Source organism: Oncorhynchus mykiss, chromosome 8 (genome assembly GCF_057628025.1).
Source record: "Oncorhynchus mykiss isolate SJ-2025 chromosome 8, ASM5762802v1, whole genome shotgun sequence".
NCBI classification, from domain to species: domain Eukaryota; kingdom Metazoa; phylum Chordata; class Actinopteri; order Salmoniformes; family Salmonidae; genus Oncorhynchus; species Oncorhynchus mykiss.
The window spans coordinates 23,959,649-23,984,418 of record NC_143029.1 but is presented as its reverse complement, the minus strand read 5'-3'; the positions used below and the strand labels follow the sequence as shown (position 1 = coordinate 23,984,418).

Sequence of the window (24,770 nt, the reverse complement as noted above, 5' to 3'; positions counted from 1 at the left end):
ACAAAATGCAACATATTTTTGTTTTGAGGGAGCGTGCACTTAGCATGCTGACTGTAGGAATATCCACCAGCGCTGTTAACAAATAATTTAATGTTAATTTCACTAAGCCACCTCCAACATAATTTTAGAGAATTTGGCAGTACGTCCAACGCCTCACAACCGGTGACCACGTATAAACACATCAGCCTAGAACCGCCACATCTGGCTTCTTCACCTGCGGGATCATCTGTGACCAGCCACCCAGACAGATGATTCCTGCACAACCTGTCAGAAACCGTCTCAGGGAAGCTCATCTGCGTGCTCGTTATGGTATGGGCAACCATAAGCAACAGACAACGAACACAATTGCATTTTATCATTGGCAATTTGAATGCACAGAGATACCGTGACAAGATCCTGAGCCCTGTTGTCGTGCCATTCATCCGCCGCCATCACCTCATGTTCCAGCATGATAATGTGCGGCCCCATGTCGTAAGGATCTGTACACAATTTCTGGAAACTGAAAATGTCCCAGTTCTTCCATGGCCTGCATACTTACCAGACATGTCACCCTTGATTATGTTTGGGATGCTCTGGATCGATATGTATGACAGCATGTTCCAGTTCCCGCCAATATCCAGCAACTTCGCACAGCCATTGAAGAGGAGTGGGACAACATTACACAGGCCAGAGTCAACAGCCTGATCAACTCTATGCAAAGTAGATGTGTCACGCTGCATGAGGCAAATGGTGGTCACACCAGATACTGACTGATTTTCTGACCCATGCTCTGGGTATCTGTGACCAACAGATGCATATGTGAAATCCATAGACTTGGGCCTAATGAATTTATTTCAATTGACTGATTTCCTTACATGGACTGTAACAGTAAAGTTTTTGAAATTGTTGCATGTTAGGAAAGAAAAATGTTCAGTGGTTAAAGTCTAGACATGCATAGAGTTCCCATGTTGTTACTCTGGGGGTAAAAATGTTATTTAATTCATAGTTCTATATTTGGCATGTTTGGCTGGCAGTCATGGTGACCGTTATTAGATCAAATGAGTGACCTTCACTGCATGGAAGCTCGATTTAATTCTAGCCTCCCATCTTCAAAACAAAGTGTGCTTTGTCATAGGCTCAGAGAGACCATAACACTTGCTTTTAGGTCCAATGTTTTTGCATCTGCCCTTGTATTCCTTTGATGAGCACTAAGTGGGATGGTCGGAATACGATTAAGCAGTCCATAGGGAAATGTTGGAATTTAGCATGGAAACATGATCTGTTTGATGGTCATGGACAAGTTTGCAGACAAATCATTGGAGTAGCTGACATTCCTGTGTTTGGGCTGTGACTACAAGGGAAAATTGATGCGGCTAATTAGTGTAAGATAAGAGAAGATATACACTATATATACCACAATTATGTGGACACCACTTAAAACTAGTGGATTCGGCTATTTCAGCCACACCCGTTGCTGACAGGTGTATAAAATCGAGCACACAGCCATGCAATCTCTATAGACAAACATTGGCAGTAGAATGGCCTTACTGAAGAGCTTTTAATGTGTCATAGGATGCCACCTTTCCAACAAGTCCGTTTGCAAAATGGATGTCCTGCTAGAGCAGCCTCAGTCAACTGTAAGTGCTGTATTGTGAAGTGGAAACGTCTAGGAGCATCAGCGGCTCAGCCGCGAAGTGGTAGGCCACACGAGCTCACAGGATGGGACCACGAGTGCTGAAGTGGGTAGCGGGTAAAAATCATATGTCCTAAGTCGCAACACTCACTACCGAGTTCCAAATTGTCTCTGGAAGCAGTTAGCGCAAGAACTATTCACCAGGAGCAACATGAAATGGGTTTCCATGGCCGAGCAGCTGCATACAAGCCTAAGATCACCATGCACAATGCCAAGTGTCGGCTGGAGTGGTGTATAGCTCACTGCCATTGGACTCTGGAGCAGTGGAAACGCGTTCTCTGGGGTGATGAATCACGCTTCACCATCTGGCAGTCCGACGGATTAATCTGGGTTTGGCAGATTCCAGGAGAAACGCTACCTGCCCCAATGCATAGTGCCAACTGTAATGTTTGGTGGAAGAGGAATAATGGTCTGGGGCTGTTTTACATGGTTTGGGCTAGGCCCCTTAATTCCAGTGAAGGGAAATCTTAACGCTACAGCATACAATGACATTCTAGAAGAGTTTGTGCTTCCAACATTGTGACAACAGTTTGGGGATGACCCTTTCTTGTTTCAGCATGACAATGCCCCCATGCACAAAGGGAGGTCCATACAGAAATCGTTTTTCGAGATCGGTGTGAAATAACTTGACTGGTCTACATAGAGCCCTGACCTCAACCCCATAGAACACCTTTAGGATGAATTGGAAAACCGACTGCGAGCCAGGCCTAATCGCCCAACATTAGTGTCCGACCTCAATAATGCTCTTGTGGCCGAATGGAAGCAAGTCCCTGCAGCAATATTCCATCATCTAGTGGAAATCCTTCCCAGAAGAGAGGAGGCTGTTATAGAAGCTAATGGGGGACCAACTCCATGTTAATGCCCATGATTTTGGAATGAGATGTTCAACGAGCAGGTGTCCACAAACTTTTGGTCATGTAGTGTATTTTGAACACACCGACAGCGGCATTGCATTTTGGTACACCAGAATTACATTCATTTCCAATGAAACGCTGCGTTTGCCTTGCAGCATTGTGTTGCAGAGGCAGTTTCAATGCATTCGGTGTGGTGCATACGTTGGATTTATAGAACGTATGCGTCAAACTGTATGCTTTGACAGCTTGACAGAAATGGTAGCAGAAGGTGAATGTTGAACTTTGTTGCACACATATCCAGATGATGCTGCGTACTGTTTTGCGCAACGACGCCGTCGGTGTGTTCGAAGCGTTAGTCCATATGAGATGGAAATGTGTCCTCTGATTATTTTCCCAACCCCTCCCATATACAAACACACATGAGGTTGGAGAGGCTGGAGAAGAGCAACATGTAATCATAAAATGAGAATTATGGGATGATATCTATAACCATATAATAACAAGTGGTGGAAAAAGCACACAATTGTCATACTTCAGTTAAAGTACCTTAATAGAAAATGACTCAAGTAAAAGTGAAAGTCACCCAGTAAAATACTACTTGAGTAAATGTCTAAAAGTATTTGGTTTAAAATATACTTAAGTATCAAAAGTAAATGTAATTGCAAAAATATACTTAAGTATCAAAAGTCAAAGTAAACATAAATCATTTCAAATTCATTACATTAAGCAACCCAGGCGGCACAATTTTCTAGTTTTTTCTTTATTTACGGATAGCAAGGGGCACACTCCAATACTCAGACATAATTTACAAACAAAGCATTTGTGTTTACTGAGTCCACCAGATCAGAGGCAGTAGGGATGACTAGGGATGTTCTCTTGAACATTGGATACTTTTCATGTCCTGCTAAGCATTCAAAATGTAACGAGTACTTTTGGGTGTCAGGGAAAATGTAAGGAGGAAAAAGTACATTCTTTTCTTCAGGAATGTAGTGATGTAAAAGTTGTCAAAAATATAAAATACTAAAGAAAAGTACAGATACAAAAAAAAAAGAATACTTAAACAGTACTTTTTTCTTAAGTACTTTACACCAATGATAATAACATATGATAACACTAGATTCCCATAATCTACTTATATATTTTTGTAAAATCATCTATACAGTACCAGGTGAATGCCATATAACCAGGAAAGCCTTTTTGTCTGTTGGAATGTGTTATCCCTCTTCTCAAGTCAGAGTACTGTGTCAATATTTGACCTGTGTCTGCCCAAGGTTGAACTGCAACCCAGACAACCATCCAGTCAACCCAAAAACTAACACATTTATCTCCCTTGGATAATTTTTGTTGTTCAATAATAGCTAATTTTTGCAGCAAGCTGTGAATATGCAGTGTGTCTGCCATGCATTTCATGTCCCCTCTGTTTGCATATCAGACCATAACTCACTAGTGTTTTGGCCCACTGACCGGCAAGCAAAGTACCTACCAGTGACATTTCAAACACAGACCTACCGTATGAAGCTGGTCTTTCCAGTGGAATACTGCCCCACAAGGAGAACCATGGGTTTGTTGTCAAAGTCGGCATCCTCTAAGGCGGGCGAGTGGAACTCGTGGAATTTGTAGTGTTCCTCCAATGGCAACAATTTGGTTTTGTAGAGCTTCTTGAGGCCATCGCTGACTGTCTGAAAGACCTCAGGATCCTTCTTCCTCCTGTCATCGGTACCCAACCAGCTGAACATGATGCAATTCGATAATGGACAACCTTATACTGTATAGAGATCTCTATTTTTCTATTTCTATTCTAGTCTTCTATTCAAATAATTCGGAGGATCTCTTTGTCATTGATTTAGTAGATGGTTTGTTTTTCCTTTCAATCAAACTATATGCAGACACATCCTTCAACGGAAGCGTTCGTTCCTCAAGTCCTTACAAGCCAAACACGAGACACAGATGCATTCAGACGACTATAAGCCAGCTAATTAACTAGACACATACTAGCGATTCTAAATCATTTCTACATGCATATTTTCATATCACAGCTATAATGCACGATTTTCATTCAAGCTGTAGAGGAATTCCAAAAATGATGCACGTATCAAGCTTAGCTGTCAAATTGTGATATCGTCTTACATTTGAATACTGAAGCGGTTGAAGCTTCAAAATACTGTCCTAAATAATAGACCTTTCTCGAGTCAAATGAAGAAACAACAAATGAGCTATAATAAAGCACTATTCCTACTGCTGCGTAGAATGTTGTGCGGCTTCCCCGGCTTCGTTACTGCAGCAGATTTAAATGCCTGTCTGACAACGAAACCTGATCCGAAAGGAAATGCCCAACTACTGGCAAAGCCCCTCCCAGTATTACAACGACTGAAGGCAGTGATGGCAGCGCCATATTTGCGGATGAGGGACAAGTTGAATCTATCCATTCCATTGTTGGTGCTCCTCTAGCGGTAATACAGAGTAACCAGCAAGGCGTAATTACATCGAAATCGCTACATACCAAGAAAAATAGAAAAGTACTATGTCAACATTTTCATATACCTACGCATACATTATATTGCTTATGTCATTTGATGTATTTATATATTTTTTATAAAAAACTTAAAACAATATTTTAATAAAATGTTCACAAAAGTGCTACAAAAGGTGTACTGATGATGCAGTCTACAAATGATGGAGGGTACAAATTGAAGAGAGGATACAACAATTTGTCTCAAGTGTATGGTAGGTCTACAGTGTAGAATGTAGCCTACAGTGATGTCAAAAGTCGTAGCTTTGTCCAAATTTGGAGAGAGGGGGTAGAAGGCCAGCGCCATAGTAGGACATACACTGAGTGAACAAAACATTAGGAACACCTGCTCTTTCCATGACATAGACTGACAGGTGAAAGCTATGATCCATTGTTGGTGTCACTTGTTAAATACAATTCACTCAGTGTAGATGAAGGGGAGGAGACAGGTTATAGAGGGAATGTTAAGCCCTGAGACAATTGAGACATGCATTGTGTATGTGTGCCATTCAAATCAAAACAAATCACATTTTATTGGTCACATACATGTGGTTAGCAGATGTTAATGCGAGTGTAGCGAAAGGCTTGTGCTTCTAGTTCCGACAATGCAGTAATATCTAACAAGAATTCGAACAAATTCACAACGACTACCTTATACACAGAAATGTAAAGGGATGAATAAAAATATGTACATATAAATATATGGATGAGCGATGACCGTGCAGCATAGGCAAGATGCAGTAGATGGTATAGAATACAATATATACATATGAGATGAGTAATGTAGGATATGTAGACATTGTTAAAGTGGCATTATTTAAAGTGACTAGTGATACCTCCATTTATAAAATGTATTAAAGTGGCAAGAGATTTGAGTCTGTATGTTGGCAGCAGCCACTATGTTAGTGATGGCTGTTAAACAGTCTGATGGCCTTGAGATAGAAGCTGTTTTTCAGTCTCTCAGTCGCAGCTTTGATGCAACTGTACTGACCTGGCCTTCTGGATGATTGTGGGGTGAACAGGCAGTGGTTGTTGTCCTTGATGATCTTTTTGACCTTCCTTTGACATTGGGTGCTATAGGTGTCCTGGAGGGCAGGTAGTTTGCCCTTGCGGTTGTGGGTCAGAGCAGTTGCCGTACCAGGCGTTTGATACAGCCCGACAGGATGCTCTCGATTGTGCATATGTAAAGGTTTGTGAGTGTTTTTGGTGACAAGCCAAATTTCTTCAGCTTCCTGAGGTTGAAAAGGCGCTGTTGCGCCTTCTTCACCAAGCTGTCTGTGTGGGTGGCCATTTCAGTTTGTCCATGATGTGTACGCTGAGGAACTTAAAACTTTCCACCCTCTCCACTTCAGATGGTGAATGGGCAAGATAAAATATTAAGTGCCTTTGAACAGGGTATGGCAGTTTGTGTGTGTAAATAACAGCAATGCTGCTGGGATTTTCACGTTCAACAGTTTCCCCTGTATATCAAAAATGGGCCACCTCACAAGGCATAACTAGCCAACTTGACACAACTGTGGGAAGCATAGGGGTCAACATTGGCCAGCATCCCTGTGGAACGCTTTCGACACCTTGTAGAGTCCATGCCTCAATGAATTGAAGCTGTTCTGATGGCAAAAGGGGGAGAAACTCAGTATTAGGAAGGTGACCCAATGTTTGTAAACTCAGTGTCTATCCTTCTCCTTACAGTCTATTTTACATACCAGTATGACACCTGCTGGACTACATTTAGGCCTACACTAGTTTATATAATGGTTTAAGGATTATTCGAGGACTGACTACCACTAGATGGTGTAACTAGATGGTGTAACAAGACATTATTTTTGTGATCCATTAGCGTTTCATTATTTAAGTCTAGAAGTTCCCTCTAGAAGTACATCTTAGTGTGATTAGACAATATCAAAAGTACAGTATAATATGTACAAGTTTAAAATGCAGAGTGGCGAATGCATGTGTATCTGAAGACTAAAGAAGTAGGCCCTAAGCCTATGCCCAAACCCACTGAATTGTCGATAAAGATCGATTCTATTTTCTATTATATTCTATTCTATTAGTCTTCTGTAACCACACCTCACCTCACCTGTGTTATCACCAGTATTATAATAGGCTTCCGTATAACTCTGGAAAAACACAAAAACTGGAGCTGAACTAGGCTACATAATTAATTAAAGACTATATCCGTTAAATTGGGTGGAATCAAGTTCTATTGATATAAGCATTGCAAGTAGAATATACTACAAATCATTGTACATTAAGATTTGCTCGGTAGGTGGTGCTAAACCAATTCGGATATTATAGGTACCCCGCCAACCTCTGATTTTGTTCAAACTGGACCGCATCAAGTGTCGTACCTCGTAGCTCCAGCGAGTCATAGCGCACAGCTTTGCTATCAGTTCTGTCATAGAGAATCTCGCAACCAGGGCAGTCATTGTGCACGCGTCTGGAGCAAGCGGACGTGCAGCGTTCGAAAAGAGAACCGGAGAATGAGGGTAGAGCGCAAAAGCACGTCTCCAGAACCTACTTTCCTAGAAATGTGCTTCTCGTAGGTTGCCCCGCCAATAAAGGGGCGATATCTGCTCCAGGAACTCACAGGAAAATGAAACGGCTTTCTCGAAAACTGACTTTGGCTCTGGTGGTGCTTTGTTGGACTGCTGCACTACTGTATTTGATACTCCTAAGTAGGCAGCAAGTATCAGACCTGGGCACCAAAGACGCACAGTACAGACAGGTAAGCAGCACTATCATTCCTTATCCTGTATCATCGCATCTAAGCTATATCCCACATGCAGGTAATATAAGTTCCTATGCATTTAGCAATAGTGCAGGCTAAACTCGGACCAAGTGCATGAGTGCGCGCAGGTAACATGTAGGCTATGTTTGCGTGTGTCTCTGTAAAACAAAATATTTAGGCTCGAGAGGGTGTCAGAATTTCCACTCGGGTGTCGTTTTACAGTGTATCACGGCTTCTGCTCTACATTGCTTTCTAGAAGTTTGCACATTAGCCAACAACCAGTTGTTTCTAACTTGTTTTATTCGGGTTGACTGAATGTGTCCATCCCATACCATACAGTATGTATTACAAAGTGCCGTTTCAATTGGTTATAATGAGTTTGCAAATTGAGGTTTAGATGCGCTTTCTGTACATTCCGAACAGAAACGAAGATACTGTTTAAATAATCCTAGAATATATAACTGCATAAAACATCTGATATGTGTAATGCCACGTTCACAAAGAACAGTCAGACGCTCACTAAATTGGTATGAACAAAAGTTTCACTAAAGTGTAGGCTACTACACATTTTATTAAACACTGATATAATGAATTCCTCAAATACTTGCATTTCTTAAAGCCTCGATAAAATAATTTAAAGCATAACCAAAGATTTATGCCTATTAGTCTTTCTGTTCTGTAACCTACTCTTGTCTGAAAATTCAGCATTAACCATTCAAGAGGTTCAGTAATTGACTTGTAATATGTGGTCCCTGTGTGAACTGATGAACATAATGTGATGGAATAATAATACATCTACCAATTATAGCCATAAAAGGTGAAACCTTTTACAGCGCACACATTTCCGTGCGTATTACTCCTATTTTATACGGAACAAAAAAATAAACACAACATGCAACAATTTTAACGATTTTACTTAGTTGCAGTTGAATTGAAATTAATTCATTAGACCCTAATCTATGGATTTCACATGACTGGGAAGGGGCACAGCCTGGGCATAGGATGTGTCACTGCCTGATAAGGCGCTACAGAGGGTAGTGCATATGGCCCAGTACAGCACTGGGGCCAAGCTTCCTGCCATCCAGGAGCTATATACTAGGCGGTGCCAGAGGAAAGCCCAAAAAATTGTCAGAGACTCCAGTCACCCAAGTCATAAACATTGACCAACCCCCCCTCCATTTGTTTTGTACACTGCTGCTACTCGCTGTTTATTATCTATGCATAGTCACTTCAATGTACAAATTACCTCGACTAACCTGTACCCCCGCATTGACTCGGTACCGGTACCCCCTGTATATAGCCTTGTTATTGTTATTTTAAGGTGTTACTTTTTATTATTTTTTACTTTAGTTTATTTGGTAAATATTTTCTTATCTCTTTCTTGAACTGCATTGTTGGTTGAGGGCTTGTAAGTAAGCGTTTCACAGTAAGGTGAATACATGTTGTATTCGGCGCATGTCACAAATAAAGTTTGATTTGATTTGACTTGGGCACCTGGTCCACCCACTGGGGAGCCAGGCCCAGCCAATCAGAATTAGTTTTTCCCCAGACAGAAGTTCTCCTCAGTTTCATCAGCTGTCCAGGTGGCTGTTCTCAGACAATCTTGCAAGTGAAGAAGCTGGATGTGGAGGTACTGGGCTGGCGTGGTTACACGTGGTCTGCGGATGTTAGGCCAGTTTAACGTACTGCCAAATTCTCTAAAACGACATTGGCGGTGGCTTGTGGTAGAGAAATGAACACTCAATTATTTGGCAACAGCTCTGGTGTTCATTCCTGCAGTCAGAATGTCAATTGCATGCTCCCTCAAAACTTGAGACATCTGTGGCATTGTGTTGTGTAACAAAACAGCACCTTTTAGAGTAGAGGTCGACCGATTATGATTTTTCAACGCCGATACCGATTATTGGAGGACCAAAAAAGCCGATACCGATTAATCGGTCTATTTTTTTATTTGTAATAATGACAATTACAACAATACTGAATGAACACTTATTTTAACTTAATATAATACATCAATAAAATCAATTTAGCCTCAAGTAAATAATGGATCATGTTCAATTTGGTTTAAATAATGCAAAAACAAAGTGTTGGAGAAGAAAGTAAAAGTGCAATATGTGCTATGTAAGAAAGCTAACGTTTCAGTTCCTTGCTCAGAACATGAGAACATATGAAAGCTGGTGGTTCCTTTTAACATGAGTCTTCAATATTCCCAGGTAAGAAGTTTTAGGTTGTAGTTATTATAGGAATTATAGGACTATTTCCCTCTATACCATTTGTATTTCATTAACCTTTGAATATTGGATGTTCTTATAGGCACTTTAGTATTGCCAGTGTAACAGTATAGCTTCCGTCCCTCTCCTCACTCCTCCCTGGGCTCGAACCAGCAACACAACGACAACAGCCACAATCGAAGCAGCGTTACCCATGCAGAGCAAGGGGAACAACTACTAGAAGGCTCAGAGATAGTGACGTTTGAAACGCTATTAGCACGCGCTAACTAGCTAGCCATTTCACTTTGGTTACACCAGCCTCATCTCGGGAGTTGATAGGCTTGAAGTCACAAACAGCGCAATGCTTGTTGCACAACGAAGAGCTGCTGGCAAAATGCACGAAAGTGCTGTTTGAATGAATGTTTACGTGCCTGCTTCTGCCTACCACCACTCAGTCAGATACTTGGATACTTGTATGCTCAGTCAGATTATATGCAATGCAGGGCACGCTAGATAATATCTAGTAATATCCTCAACCATGTGTAGTTAACTAGTGATTATGATTGATTGTTTTTTATAAGATAAGTTTAATGCTAGCTAACAACTTACCTTGGCTTACTGCATTCGCGTAACAGGCAGTCTCCTTGTGGAGTGCAACGAGAGAGAGGCAGGTCATTATTGCGTTGGACTAGTTAACTGTAAGGTTGCAAGATTGGATCTCCCGAGCTGACAAGGTGAAAATCTGTTGTTCTGCCCCTGAACAAGGCAGTTAACCCACCGTTCCTAGGCTGTCATTGAAAAGTCAGTCTTAACTGACTTGCCTAGTTAAATAAAGGTATTTAAAAAATATTGTTAAAAACATTTAAAAAATCGGCTCCCAAAAATACAGATTTCCGATTGTTATGAAAACTTGAAATCGGCTCTAATTAATCGGCCATTCCGATTAATCGGTCAACCTTTATTTTAGAGTGGCCTTTTATTGTCCCCAGCACAAGGCGCACCTGTGTAAAGATCATGCTGTTTAATCTGCTTCTTTATATGCTACACCTGTCAGGTGGATGGATTATTTTGGCGAAGGACAAATGTTCACTAACAGGGATGTAAACAAATTTGTGCACAACATTTGAGAGAAATAAGCTTTTTGTGCATATGGAACATTTCTGGGATCTTTTATTTCAGGTCATGAAACATGGGACCAATACTTTTCATGTTGCGTTTAAATTTTTGTTCATTATACAAAGTCAGCTTTAATGAAACTATTTTCACTTTTCCCCTTGACTTCAAAATGTGTTTTGTTGGAGTGCAGAAGACAGATTTCATTCTATTTTGTTGGCCAGTTATTCTGGTATATATGCTGGGTTTTGTAAAGTTGTCCACGGCAAATGCTTAGTGTCAATGAGCAAGTGAGTGCTTTTCAGTGTAGGAGCTGAATGGTGGAATTAGACATGTGAAGTAGGCACTCAAGTCAAGCTTGATTGATTCAGTGTCAAAATGCTAGAGGGGCCTCTATCAACTGAAGAATAACTTTTGTTTGGGGTTCTGGAGTTGGAATGCTCATGCAGAGCAGTGTCAATGTGGGGGAAAATATTGAAATAAATTCAATAAATCTATTTTCAAGAAGCTGAGTTATGGGTTGAAGGGTTGAAAAAAATGATTTGTGGAGTGTAACTGACAATTAACCTGTAAGTCTATGTCATTGTATTTTTGTTGGAATTGTTTACGCGTTCGCTATGCGGGGGAAATGACAAGACAAGCGGAACAACATGGCTAAGAACTGTTGTAACGGGTATTATTATCGTAGCAGCACACCTCTGGAGTGAAGGCAATCCCACGCTGTGTTAGCTAAGTTTTCATATCTTCGGGTGTAGTTCGTGAAGGTTGAAGTTTGTATGTTAGAATGGTAACTTTATAATAATTAAGGATGAAGTGTGAAATCATCCCAGTAATAATAAGTGTGAAGATTTGATTTCCTCCCTTCTGTAATAAGCAGCCAATGAGGTGTTTTTCCTTTATTCATGTGTTTAATCTGATACTGTTATAGCTCCGGCGAAACTGTTTATGTATGTAAGCACTTCAGAGTTATACCAAGCTAATAAGTCACTCGTAAGACAAGAAGGTTGTAAGAGTGTGCTTAACTGTATTTTCATTTACTTTATAGTTCTCACGGAAGGTGATAATTCTGACTAAAACTACAGAATAAAGCCGCCAGTTAAAATCAAGGAACAGTTGTGCTCGTGGTTACTGGAGGAAGCTACATGGAGTGAACAGGGAATAAAAAGGGGTAATGTGGCAAATGCTGCTACACAGATAATAAAACATGCAGCACCAGTCAAAAGTTTGGACACACCTACTCATTCTAGGGTTTTTCTCTATGTTTACTATTTTCTACATTGTATAATAATAGCAAAGACATCAAAACTATGAATTAACGCATATGGAATCATGTAGTAACCAAAAAAAGTGTTAAACAAATCTAAATAGATTTTAGATTTTAGATTCTTCAAAGTAGTCACCCTTTGTCTTGATGACAGCTTTGCACACTTTTGGCATCCTCTCAACCAGCTTCATGAGGTAGTCACCTGGGTAGGTGTGTCCAAACTTTGGACTGGTACTGGATATTGTGTGTATCTGTCATTCAAATACAAATGCAATAGTCCCACTCAGTGTACTATCACCATGTAGGTTTGTTTACCTAGCTGCTTTGTGATCAATAAAAGCTACAGACTGCCTATATCCGTAGAAGAACATGGATTCAACCTTCCTTTGAAGAACACAGCAGTTTCTCTCCCCCTCAAGCTCTGTCTTTTGGGGGTCTTTGAGCTATTCCTGATGCAGTTTTTTCAACTCCAGATTGGGAGCTGTTGCAGCACGAAGCACGCATCCAATAGGGTGTCTAGCTAAGTCTTTCCATCCCCAACAATGTACTCTTTCTCTGAACCAGCTGTGTGCCGCCAGGCTTTTATTATTAATTTGACCTCGTTATGTGTGTCATTTCAGCAGCACACTATTCTGTACAGTGCTTTGAATGTGGTTGAGACTCGCCTGGAGCTGTGGATGGAGAATAATATCCTGTATGTAGCCATAGGATAATTGGGTAGTTTTTATGTCTGTTTTTATTTTTATTATTCTTACTGACTTCTATTTTTCTCAACAACAAAAAAACCTTACCAGCTCATTCCCATTCCTTCAGCTCTCAACATCTGAGTTATTTTCATAAATCGTGTCTGTTTCCAATGGAGCTCCCGCCTGGTGAGCAAACAAGATAGATGTTCCAATCACTGTGTTCAGCTTGTGTCTCACAATGCCAATGACCCCCAAATGCTCTAGTCTACACGTTTGGAATTCTGAGTTTTCTGCCTTGTATGAAAAGTAATTTTTGTACTTTTTCCCATCTCTGATAAAGCAACGAGGGAGAAAGAAAATTAGTTCTGAGGATAAAAATAACTGAAACTGAGGGTTGGAATGAAGATGTTTTACACATAAGGATTGCTCCAAAAGATCTTCAAGATTGGTACAGTAGGTGTTATAAGAATGTGCAAGGATTACTGTGGAGGGACTCTAACTGTGTGATATTGAGTCATCTTGGAGAGAGAGAGCGAGTGTTTGTGATTACACAGTAGCTGAAGAGAGGATGCACTAGTTGTCTTAACACGTGTTTGTGTAAAGACAACGCTTGGCTTGTGTCTGAACATCATTTTGGGCTGAAACATAGTACATGCCTGTCTTTGTGCACAAGGTCTTTCATTTTCTCTGACGTGACATTTGGACAGTAAGAGTAAAACGTGAGTGTTATTGTAAGCCTTGTGTACTGTGGATAACATGTGATCACAGTACACCCAGTGAAAGACCTAAAGGTTAATGTAGCTTCTAAGGATCAACAGCAGCTTGTGTTTTTATATGGCTCCTCAGGCCTCCTGAATGGAAGCTACTGAAGGAACTATGAAAACACTTAAACACTTAGCAAAATATGCAGTGTCCTTTTTATCATTTACTCTCAGAGTGTTCCACAAAACCCGCCTCCTGCTAAGAGAAAAACAGTAGCACGCCTCATTTAATACGTGTTAGTTAATCATTTTGCTATTCCCAGTATGATATTGAAAGAAATTGCTTTAGCAGACACTATTAGACTGTTACTCTTAGCTAAGTGCTGTGATCGGGCTGTTTTGCAGTGATTACCCTGCCCTGAGGAGTAATTCCCCCTATTATGAGGAGCAGATCAATAAATCAGACCATCCTCATGCGCACAGACACACACACACACACACATTGCCTGCATGATGATAACCTTCACACCCATATAGCATTGCAATGGCACAAAAACATATTGCTGCTGAAATGCTGAAACATTCAAACAGGACTGATGGGATTCTATCTAGACTATTTAAAAATGATATACATGAATTCTAAATGGGCTGTCAATTGTAACCAATGTGTTTTTCTATAATGCTACAAAAAGGTCGGTTTTACTGCTCATTTGTCATTTTCACCTTTATCTCCCAAGAATTGAGCTATCAATCTTATTTAGTCAGTACTGCTATTAGGGTTTTTCCTCGGTGCGCTAGACAGACAGAGCAATCTAAGTTCCAAAGAGTAGTGACAGAGAACAAATATAACCATTTATATTTTATGTAGTCATTTATGCGAAAGCATCTGATTTCATCAGGAGTCAGTGAGGAAGACAGTGCAGAGGGATCACACACTTGAGTGAAAGGAATAAACTCTAACTTGTCACCGTTGGTATTTACATGACAAAATTGGGGGTGTTGAATGGATGGCTTTAGATCTGGGAACTGCCTGGGACCCTGCACTTTATTGGCCCTCTAATCACTCTGACATCAATCTAATCAAGCATTTCATGAGGGCCCATGAGCTCATGTTGCGCAACATTTCAAGAGGCTATGCAATTGCGCGAAAAAACAGAGTGACGGCCACTAATGAAAAGAGGAGGATCCCATCAGCTTTCTATAGGCTTACTATACAGTGCCTTGCGAAAGTATTCGGCCCCCTTGAACTTTGCGACCTTTTGCCACATTTCAGGCTTCAAACATAAAGATATAAAACTGTATTTTTTTGTGAAGAATCAACAACAAGTGGGACACAATCATGAAGTGGAACAACATTTATTGGATATTTCAAACTTTTTTAACAAATCAAAAACTGAAAAATTGGGCGTGCAAAATTATTCAGCCCCTTTACTTTCAGTGCAGCAAACTCTCTCCAGAAGTTCAGTGAGGATCTCTGAATGATCCAATGTTGACCTAAATGACTAATGATGGTAAATACAATACACCTGTGTGTAATCAAGTCTCCGTATAAATGCACCTGCACTGTGATAGTCTCAGAGGTCCGTTAAAAGCGCAGAGAGCATCATGAAGAACAAGGAACACACCACGTAGGTCCGAGATAATGTTGTGAAGAAGTTTAAAGCCGGATTTGGATACAAAAAGATTTCCCAAGCTTTAAACATCCCAAGGAGCACGGTGCAAGCGATAATATTGAAATGGAAGGAGTATCAGACCACTGCAAATCTACCAAGACCTGGCCGTCCCTCTAAACTTTCAGCTCATACAAGGAGAAGACTGATCAGAGATGCAGCCAAGAGGCCCATGATCACTCTGGATGAACTGCAGAGATCTACAGCTGAGGTGGGAGACTCTGTCCATAGGACAACAATCAGTCGTATATTGCACAAATCTGGCCTTTATGGAAGAGTGGCAAGAAGAAAGCCATTTCTTAAAGATATCCATAAAAAAGTGTTGTTTAAAGTTTGCCACAAGCCACCTGGGAGACACACCAAACATGTGGAAGAAGGTGCTCTGGTCAGATGAAACCAAAATTGAACTTTCTGGCAACAATGCAAAACGTTATGTTTGGCGTAAAAGCAACACAGCTCATCACCCTGAACACACCATCCCCACTGTCAAACATGGTGGTGGCAGCATCATGGTTTGGGCCTGCTTTTCTTCAGCAGGGACAGGGAAGATGGTTAAAATTGATGGGAAGATGGATGGAGCCAAATACAGGACCATTCTGGAAGAAAACCTGATGGATTCTGCAAAAAACCTGAGACTGGGACGGAGATTTGTCTTCCAACAAGACAATGATCCAAAACATAAAGCAAAATCTACAATGGAATGGTTCAAAAATAAACATATCCAGGTGTTAGAATGGCCAAGTCAAAGTCCAGACCTGAATCCAATCGAGAATCTGTGGAAAGAACTGAAAACTGCTGTTCACAAATGCTCTCCATCCAACCTCACTGAGCTCGAGCTGTTTTGCAAGGAGGAATGGGAAAAAATGTCAGTCTCTCGATGTGCAAAACTGATAGAGACATACCCCAAGCGACTTACAGCTGTAATCGCAGCAAAAGGTGGCGCTACAAAGTATTAACTTAAGGGGGCTGAATAATTTTGCACGCCCAATTTTTCAGTTTTTGATTTGTTAAAAAAGTTAGAAATATCCAATAAATGTCGTTCCACTTCATGATTGTGTCCCACTTGTTGTTGATTCTTCACAAAAAATACAGTTTTATATCTTTATGTTTGAAGCCTGAAATGTGGCAAAAGGTCACAAAGTTCAAGGGGGCCGAATACTTTCGCAAGGCACTGTATTTATGCTCCGTGTGTCATCGGGATCTCTGTTGAAAAGTTTGTTTCTGTTGGAGTGTCTGTCCGCCCTCTCTCTGTCGTGGTTCAAATGGATAGTTCAGAGTGACATTCATTCATATCGTTATAGAATAGATGTTTCGGTGGTTGTCGGGCTTCGCGTTCAATGATACTGAATTCCAACAGTTATTTGCTTGACAAATAACTGAGACCAACAGTTATTTGCTTGACAATCACCGGCTAACAACATTTTGTGACCGCTACAGCCCTAGCTGCTACAGAAGTAGGATCTTAATTTGATCACCCTGTTGCAGGAAAATGCATGACATTTTAAACTTGTAGTGTATTTGAGGTTAAAAAAGGCTTCTGATGTTTGTAATCTTTCACACTTGGTTTTCCGTTACGAAAAACGTATCAACCCCTACAAAAATATCCATTAATTATAATCCACATAATAATTCACATTCCTGTTGCTGTAGGACTATTTTAAGATCCGACATCTGCACACATTGAGCTTTCATAGTGTGTATGTACTGTAAGCAGAATTAGATCATAGATGATTCATGTAGAAGGTCTCACATATGAATCAAACCTCAAAGAGGTTTTATAGAGAATGATAAGATAAGTTCAAATGAAATCCACTTTCATGGATTGTTGTTGTTTGTCTGATAATTAAGGATACATTTATAACCATGTAATAAAGTTGCAGTTTATGCCATGTTAAAAAGTGTTAACAATTACTGAATATGAACATGTATGTTACTTTCATGTGATCAACAGTTTATTTTTCAAGACAGAATAAATATGGGAATTTCTTCTAACTTTATCCAGTTTATGAAAGCCCAGACGATTTATCTCTGCTCAAACACAGCCTGAATCTGAGATTTAGAGGTGCACAATATCTATACACCTTGATGCATGGGTTCTGGCACATTTCTGTGAATTCAGTTAATATGGGGGCTATTCAGCTTATTGCCTTTCAGCCAATTTCTTTCCCAGCTACGAAAATAACACTTCCAGACCTGTGTCCACAGAGGAAGCGTTCCAGTTATTAGTTGTTCTGTCTGTTGGCCGCTGTCGCTTTGATAACCTCTCCACTGATGTTCTTCTGAAGCCTACTGGAAGAGGGAGAAGAGGGAGAGAGTGGAAGGGTCACCTGACATTTTCTGTTGCTTTATTGTTTCCCCAGCTTGAAAGACATGCTCTCTAATTCAATATGGAACTCGGGAAGCAGCAGCACGGACGGCAACAGGAGGACAATTTCAACCATAGAAACCTTGATGCTCTTTTATTTAGATTTTTTTTCTATTTCATGACCTTAGCAAAATGAGAAAATGTTGCATATATCTTGCTTGCAGATCACGTATGCAGCCATGATTGCAATGCCCCCCCCCCCCCCCCCCCAGTAATAAGTAGCAATGGGTCATACATATTCAGTGATAAAATTGAAGGAAAGCAGTTTAGGGGAAGGGGGACGGAGAAAAGCCCTGAATAGATTTGATTAAGTAAACAAAATTAGATTCAGGTGGCATATTATGTGCTTTAGTAAACTTGAAATACAGCATAGGGTCCATTACATACCCCCACCCTGGAGTGGAGTCATCCACAGGGTTACCAATTAAAAATGACTCACTTAGTATGGTAGTTCCGTGAGAAATTAACAATCCATGCATCCAATTTCCATTCATTTTAAGTGGTCCACATGCAGCAGCTAATCATGGCAAAGTCAACAAGTTGTCAACCAGAACGCAGAATTTTAGTAAGCCTGCTATAACCCAGTACATCAGTGATCAAAAGAGGCAAGAGGCAAACTCTTCTATAAACAATTTTGCTGTGTTTACGCTAGTTCAAAAATTGAGAAGTTGCTTATCTCAGATGCCAAACGCAGGAAAGCAAAAAATAGCTTAATGAAATAGAACATCTCTTTTTGGAATCAAAGGGAATATTTAATACTAACATCAGCCAGCTCAGCTCTCATACAGGATGATTGAGTCTTGATTAATCACAATTGGTTCCAGTGCTGTGTAGCTCAAATTCTATTGTTGATTATTTTAGATCCACTTCTTCATGTTTGAACTAGACCCACTATGCCCAGTTTCCACTGCTACTCTGGCTAAATAAAATGACCAGTGAATGATCAACTTTATACACACCCATTTGATTTGCATGGGATTTTATATATGAGACTGAGAGCCATTTATAGTATTTGTAGGGAAACATTAGATGTTTTAATGTCATTATGCTTTAGTACAAGGTATGATGGATAAGTCAATATAGCTATAATGTGTTGATAATAAAAAAAACACTTGTCTGTTCCCAGAATGGAGGCCTGCTCAGGGAAAAGCACTCAAAGAGACCCAGCAATTGATTTTTGTCCACTCTAAGGGACATTGGTTTTTGGTCTTCATCTTTGAGGCCATACATGCCACTGTGATACGTCCTATTGTACATTTGACAGGACATTCTGGGCTTTTCACTGATATCACATGTGTGGGGGTGTGACCTGGATAACTTTCTCTTACTGATTTTTCACAATGTCTGCCAGCCCAATCAGCATATTATATGATAAGAAGAAAGGTTGTGCTTTTCAAATGGATTATTATTGAGAAAATATCTCAGGAATAGTTTGGTGAGTTTTCAGAGCAGTGTAATATTTTGTTTGTTTATAAATGTCCTTTGTAGTGGATGCGGCAACTATGTGTTTACCTACTACCTATCTACTGTAAGGTTACATGTTTCATATTTACTATCAATCGATTCCTTATTTGCGCTACAGTGCACATAAAATACAAATACATAAATTAAATAAACAATTATGTTTTCTTTGTAAAATATTTGTTTCACCGCGATGTAAACAATTATAATAATTGAAACCCTTTTTTTTTGCTGGATCTCAGGAGGATAGCCTATTTCTGTTTGTATTTACTTATACTTGACCACGCCTCCCACATTTAGACATGCTTTTGACTCATACTTGTACACATACAGACACGCACACATACACACACACGCAGTCGCAGAAAACAGCACATTCCACATAACAGCTGCTAGACCAATATCACACCCTCTTACCCTCCTGCAATGATTCATATGACTGACTGTGTTTTCTCCATCCTGTATAGCGCCAGGCACCACTCCAACAGTACCCATTGAAAAATAAAGATAGCATTAGACAGAGATAGATTGGTGCAAACAGAAAACAATGTAAAAATGGTCTTTGGTTGTGCGGCAATAGATTTCCCCAGGCTCTTAATTGATGACTGTGCTGGTTTACTTGATTGTGTTCCTTTAAGATAGTCCTGTCACCAATATTGACACACCCCTGCTCTGCATTGTTGGGCAGAAACCAAGCTAAATAAGGACTAGCTCAGAAAAGCAGAAAAACAAGTCAAACTAAGTAAAACTGTTTTGAAAAATGAATGACGATGATGCAATGATACTATTTCTATGTATCCTGCTTTTCCACCTTGAATCAATGTGGCCCTCGACAAAGGGCAGGGATAAAGGCAATGACTATGAGAAGGAGGATTACTTTGGCCCACACACCAGGTACAGATGAGTCTTTCAGGTGACACCGACTGTATGAAACATCCAATGAATTGCATTTTGTGTTGCGATTAACATTTCTGTCCATACTCCTAGTCTCTGTATTTCTCTGTTTACCCTCCAATGCAGGGAGGAGAATGCATCACAGAGGGGAATTTTCCCTCCCTAAGCAATCACCTCTGCACATTGTGCTAACCCTGAAAGTTGAAAAAGGGAATTGGCTGTCATCAGCAAGAGGATGTGTTAACATTCTATAGGTCAGGGCTGCCTCTGCCCGCCATAATGACTGACTGTTTCTGTGGTACCTGGGGCAGGTGGAAACTATTCCTGCAGTGGACCAGACACGCATCTATAATTTACCCACCATGCACCATGCCCAGGAACTTCGATATCTCTATTGCTCTGATGACATCAGAGACGCAACAAAAAATAGAGATGACACATTATGATGATAGTGGTGTAAAGGGCTGAGGCATTAGTCCTAATGTGACCAGTAGGATGATGAATGAGCCTGTAGGTCTCAGGGATAAATCAACCAGACAGGATGTGTGTTATTGTGCTGGACTCTCCACGCCCTCTTAATGTTATTGGTGTCTGGGCTGTCAGCTCGGTCTTGGCTCTCATTTGTACTTTATCATCCTCTGGTTTATGAGCTATGACCCCCAGCACTAAATAATACCACCACGTGGACTCCTAATAATATATGTGTGTGTGTGTGTGTGTGTATGTGTGTCAGTGGGTGTGTCAGTGTGTGTGTGTGCGTGCGTGCGTGCACTGTGCAGTCCTGAACATCACATCTGAGATAAGACGAGCCAGACAGAGATCTGTAAATGAGCTGCTAGGGTTCATCTCATTACCTGGCTGTGAGTCACAGGAGGCTGTGCAATTATTACTGCATAGCTTTGATACTGGAGCTATACGGATGTGCACCTCCTATCGTACCACCAAGACTATATAGACAGACTATGAAGAGATTCCCCCTGTTATAGTTTTCCTTTAGTTATCTCTGTTGGGTAAGAAGGGTTGCGGTGGAGTTCAGGGGTGTTGAAATAGGACTGACATACACAAACACACATACCAGACACAGGGAGGAGTAGAGGGGTTGAGGGGGGGGCTAGGATCCCATTACAGCTCCCTCTGTCATCCACAACTCATTAGGACACACATCTCTGTCTGAGGAGGGAGCCAGGCGAGCCCGCTAACTGCTGGAGGTTGAAATGTTGCGCTGCTCTGTCTCACTTGTTCCCTCCTTCCCTCACTCCCTCCCTCCCTCTCTCCCTCCACCAAGGCATCACATCCAATTAGGCTGCAGTATCCTCCACATGAAACCTGGCTCTCTGGTGGCTGAGCTGCCTGCCTCACTCCTGCCTCAACAACAGAGGAGAGGCAAAGGCAGGATGATGACTGCACCAAAGACAGGGGTATTTCTGGAGGCCTTGCCTTGCCTGGCAGCCCGGGGGAATTCCAATCTTGAGGCTCACCCGGTTCTTTCTTGAGAAATGGATCCTTGGTCGGCTGCTAGGGACTGTTGGAATTTGCTCAAGCCGCTGAACTTTGTTGTGACAGATCGATTTGCAGGTAGATTGTCTGTGTTGTCCAATTAGAATTGAATTCTGTTTGCTGCCTGGGCCAATAAAACACAACCACTTTGCCCAGATTGGTGGGTGGCATCATGGGGTGAGATTGATACTGCTGGAGATGACAAAGTGAATAGGTGAGCACCAGTTTAGCATTCCCTCTGTGGATTCAGCTGTCAACCATCGTAACTCTGAGAAAACCTCTGAAGGCAAAACATTCATTGGTGACGTGTCAATGTTGTTCTCAAGCTTTTTGGGGAGTTGAATTTGTCTGCATTCAGATAACTTCATTCTGTAGAGATCATTAAATGAAGAAAACAGATTTCATCCTCAAATATTCTGGACACATAACTCCCTTTTACTACATCAACTTTTATTATGGGAAATATATAACAGAAAGATATGCCTTAATGAAAATATATTATCTTGTATTTTGCCAGTTTGCGCCCCCCAGCCATTTGGTCTAACTAATGCAGAAAGCAGACATCTGCAATTATCCACCTCTATTACAGGCTTGTAGGATGCTGTTGTAAGTCTTGTAAAGTGGCAGAGCATGACATCTCCCGCCAGACTGACAAGGCCGTGAAAGATATCGGCAGCATGCTAACGAGGGAATTGACCCACCGCACGGACGGACAGATAGCCGGCTTTAAAGACCCTAACGACTAATTTACTGTCCTCCTAATGTGGGTAGGATGCCCCACTTATCTCCCAACTTGTTTACCCTAGTCTTTCCCCTGTTCTCTCTCCTCCTCTCCTTTGTTTCCTCCCTTTCTCTTTCCTGTTCTCTCCCCTCTCTTCTCAGTCTCTTCTCACAGTCACAGGCCAGCAGTGTCCTCTGGGAATAATGGGCTTGGCCAGTTACGACAGAGGAGCTGATGTGAGCTGCCCCCCTATGGCTCTGTGGTCATTGCCAAGTGCCCTTGTGCTTGTATCGCCTCATTTAGGTTCGAACCCCATCACCTTCCATCTACTGCATCGTCTCCTCAATGGCTTTGTCTCGTGAAATGATCCTTCTTACGAGCAAGCAATAAATAGCATCACCATTTCATCACCTGTGTATGAAATTAATACTGCCCTTCCCATTGTGATTTAAATGGAAGCAGTCATGTCAGGGAAAGTAATGGGATATTTAGTTGTTTTGTAGTGTTCAATAAGATAATGCTGCGTTTTGACATTATTACATGATTCCTGTTTCTGGAGGTCATTTATTTAATGTCTGTTTGTGTAATGGGAAGAGGCATTGAGACGGCTGGCTAGGCGTCATAACGATGGCGCCGGGAGACAAGTCTGGTAAATATAATGAATCCACAGGACCTTGAGCAGATTCTCCGTTCCAGGTGTATAGGCCACAAACAAAAGCACAATGAAATAAAAGATGGAATTCTGGAATAGCTCCCTCAGGCTACCTGCATCTCCCCTGAGTTTTGCCTGAGGACTCTAGGCTATGTCATTCTTCTTAAAAAGATGACATTGCATTTGCTGCGTTTTGTATGCAAAACAGAGAGCCAACTCCTTGCCACGACCTCCAGCAGGTTCTTCCTGAAGGTGGATTAAGTTTCTGGTGCATTGATGCAAAAAGCCCTTGGCCAGGGAACATATTAGTAGGCTTTATTATTCTCTCAATGACCAACAATTACCCCTGCGCTGCATTGCATGGAAATCAGATTTAATCACTCAGCATCAGCAGGCAGTGATTCATGAGCCTTGTAATCCTTCAGTCACAAAGTCGGCTGCCTTTTGTTACCCCAGGCCATGGGGGACATGACAGCTTCACCCAGAGCCCTCCCCTGCTGCCTGCCTGCCTCTACTCTGGGCTTGCAGTAGGATAAGTGTTTGTGTGTTTGCGTGCGTGTGTTTATGAGCCTGTGCTGGGGATTTTTCAGTAGACTCCATTCAAACTGTAATCGGGAGAAACTAGCAACCTGCTAGCTTGCTAATCACCAGCATCATCCAGGCTGAGTGGAACATATACCTCTGGCTACCTTCAGTCCTAATGGCTGGAGCTGCCGAATGTGGCACATCAGCAACAACAGTAAGAAAATGATAACAGGAAATATGAGGCTCCGGTTTATGGGTGATTTCAAGCTGCTGCTGCTTCACAAAATAGGCTGGTTTTATTAGACTATAATTGATACGCCCTCCAGATTCTGCACCAGCAAATGCGGAGGTGTGTGTGCATCGTCTGCCTGTTTGTCTCCATGGTTGTCGAATTGTCGTCGTTATGTTGAGGAGTTCTTGCGAGGATGAGGACTTGCCAAAATGCTGCCATCAATTGTTATATTTATGACAGTGTAGACTTAATTTAATATCATACCAAGCCAAAAACCTGCACATGAGCTTACAGCACAACTTCCACAGTTGGAAACTGGGGTTTTATTGCATGTTTGAAAGTGAATTCTACCCCAGCAAGTTGTTGAGTTTCTACAGTGTTTGTGTGATGAGTTGAATGTTTTTATGTTTCAGATCTCGGAGGCAGAATGGGACGACCTCCTGGAAGAGTTTGAAGAGAAGAACTACCTTAACGCCAGGCGATGGAAACCAGGACAGGACCCTTACAAACTGTATGCCTTCAACCAAAGAGAGAGTGAGAGGATACCCAGCAACAGAGTTCTCAGAGACACACGACATTACAGGTAACCTACACAGAACAGTACACTTACATAGCCCATTGATGTGTGTGTGTGTGTGTGTGTTCATGTACACGCATGTGTGTGTTTAAGTATGCAAGAAGGCATTTGCGAGGATGAAAAATATCCGTCTAAATAGCCCATATTATGCCAGATCACTGGCTGTGACAGGGCTGCATGTATCTACTTCTGTGTAAGCTAATGATGGCTTGTTTCCCCACGTTGTGGCTCTGCTCCTCCTGGGGAGGAGGACATGGTTTTTAGCAGATGAGAGGTAGTTGACGTGTCAGAGGGAAGGCTGTGTAGTGGCAGCTACAAGCTGCATAGAAAGAGATAATTGCCACATGCGCTTTAGCAGTTTGTGTGAAAACACTCCTACATCATTGCTCCCATAACATTGCCTTCATTTGTATGCCTCCAATAAGACTAAGGCCTT

General features: G+C 41.3%; 2 protein-coding genes across 5 annotated transcripts in view; one reads left to right on the top strand and one right to left on the bottom strand.

The window, feature by feature from the left end:
- Positions 1–4,833, bottom strand: part of ehd3 (EH domain containing 3) — a 39,186-nt gene extending 34,353 nt beyond the window's left edge. For 2 of the 4 annotated variants that reach the window (XM_036985055.2, XM_036985057.2), the window contains exon 1: positions 4,036–4,434. In XM_036985055.2, the coding sequence (XP_036840950.1) occupies positions 4,036–4,262 (227 nt within the window). In that variant the 5' untranslated portion in view covers positions 4,263–4,434. Of the gene's footprint in view, positions 1–4,035; positions 4,435–4,653 lie in introns of those variants that run through there. The other 2 variants (XM_090242980.1, XM_036985056.2) reach the window with 2 other exon arrangements.
- Positions 4,834–7,340: 2,507 nt separating this feature from the next.
- Positions 7,341–24,770, top strand: part of galnt14 (UDP-N-acetyl-alpha-D-galactosamine:polypeptide N-acetylgalactosaminyltransferase 14 (GalNAc-T14)) — a 110,511-nt gene continuing 93,081 nt past the window's right edge. The window contains exons 1-2 of the mRNA XM_021612019.3: positions 7,341–7,763; positions 24,171–24,340. Coding sequence (XP_021467694.3) covers positions 7,632–7,763; positions 24,171–24,340 — 302 coding nt within the window. The 5' untranslated portion in view covers positions 7,341–7,631. The remainder of the gene's footprint in view (positions 7,764–24,170; positions 24,341–24,770) is intronic.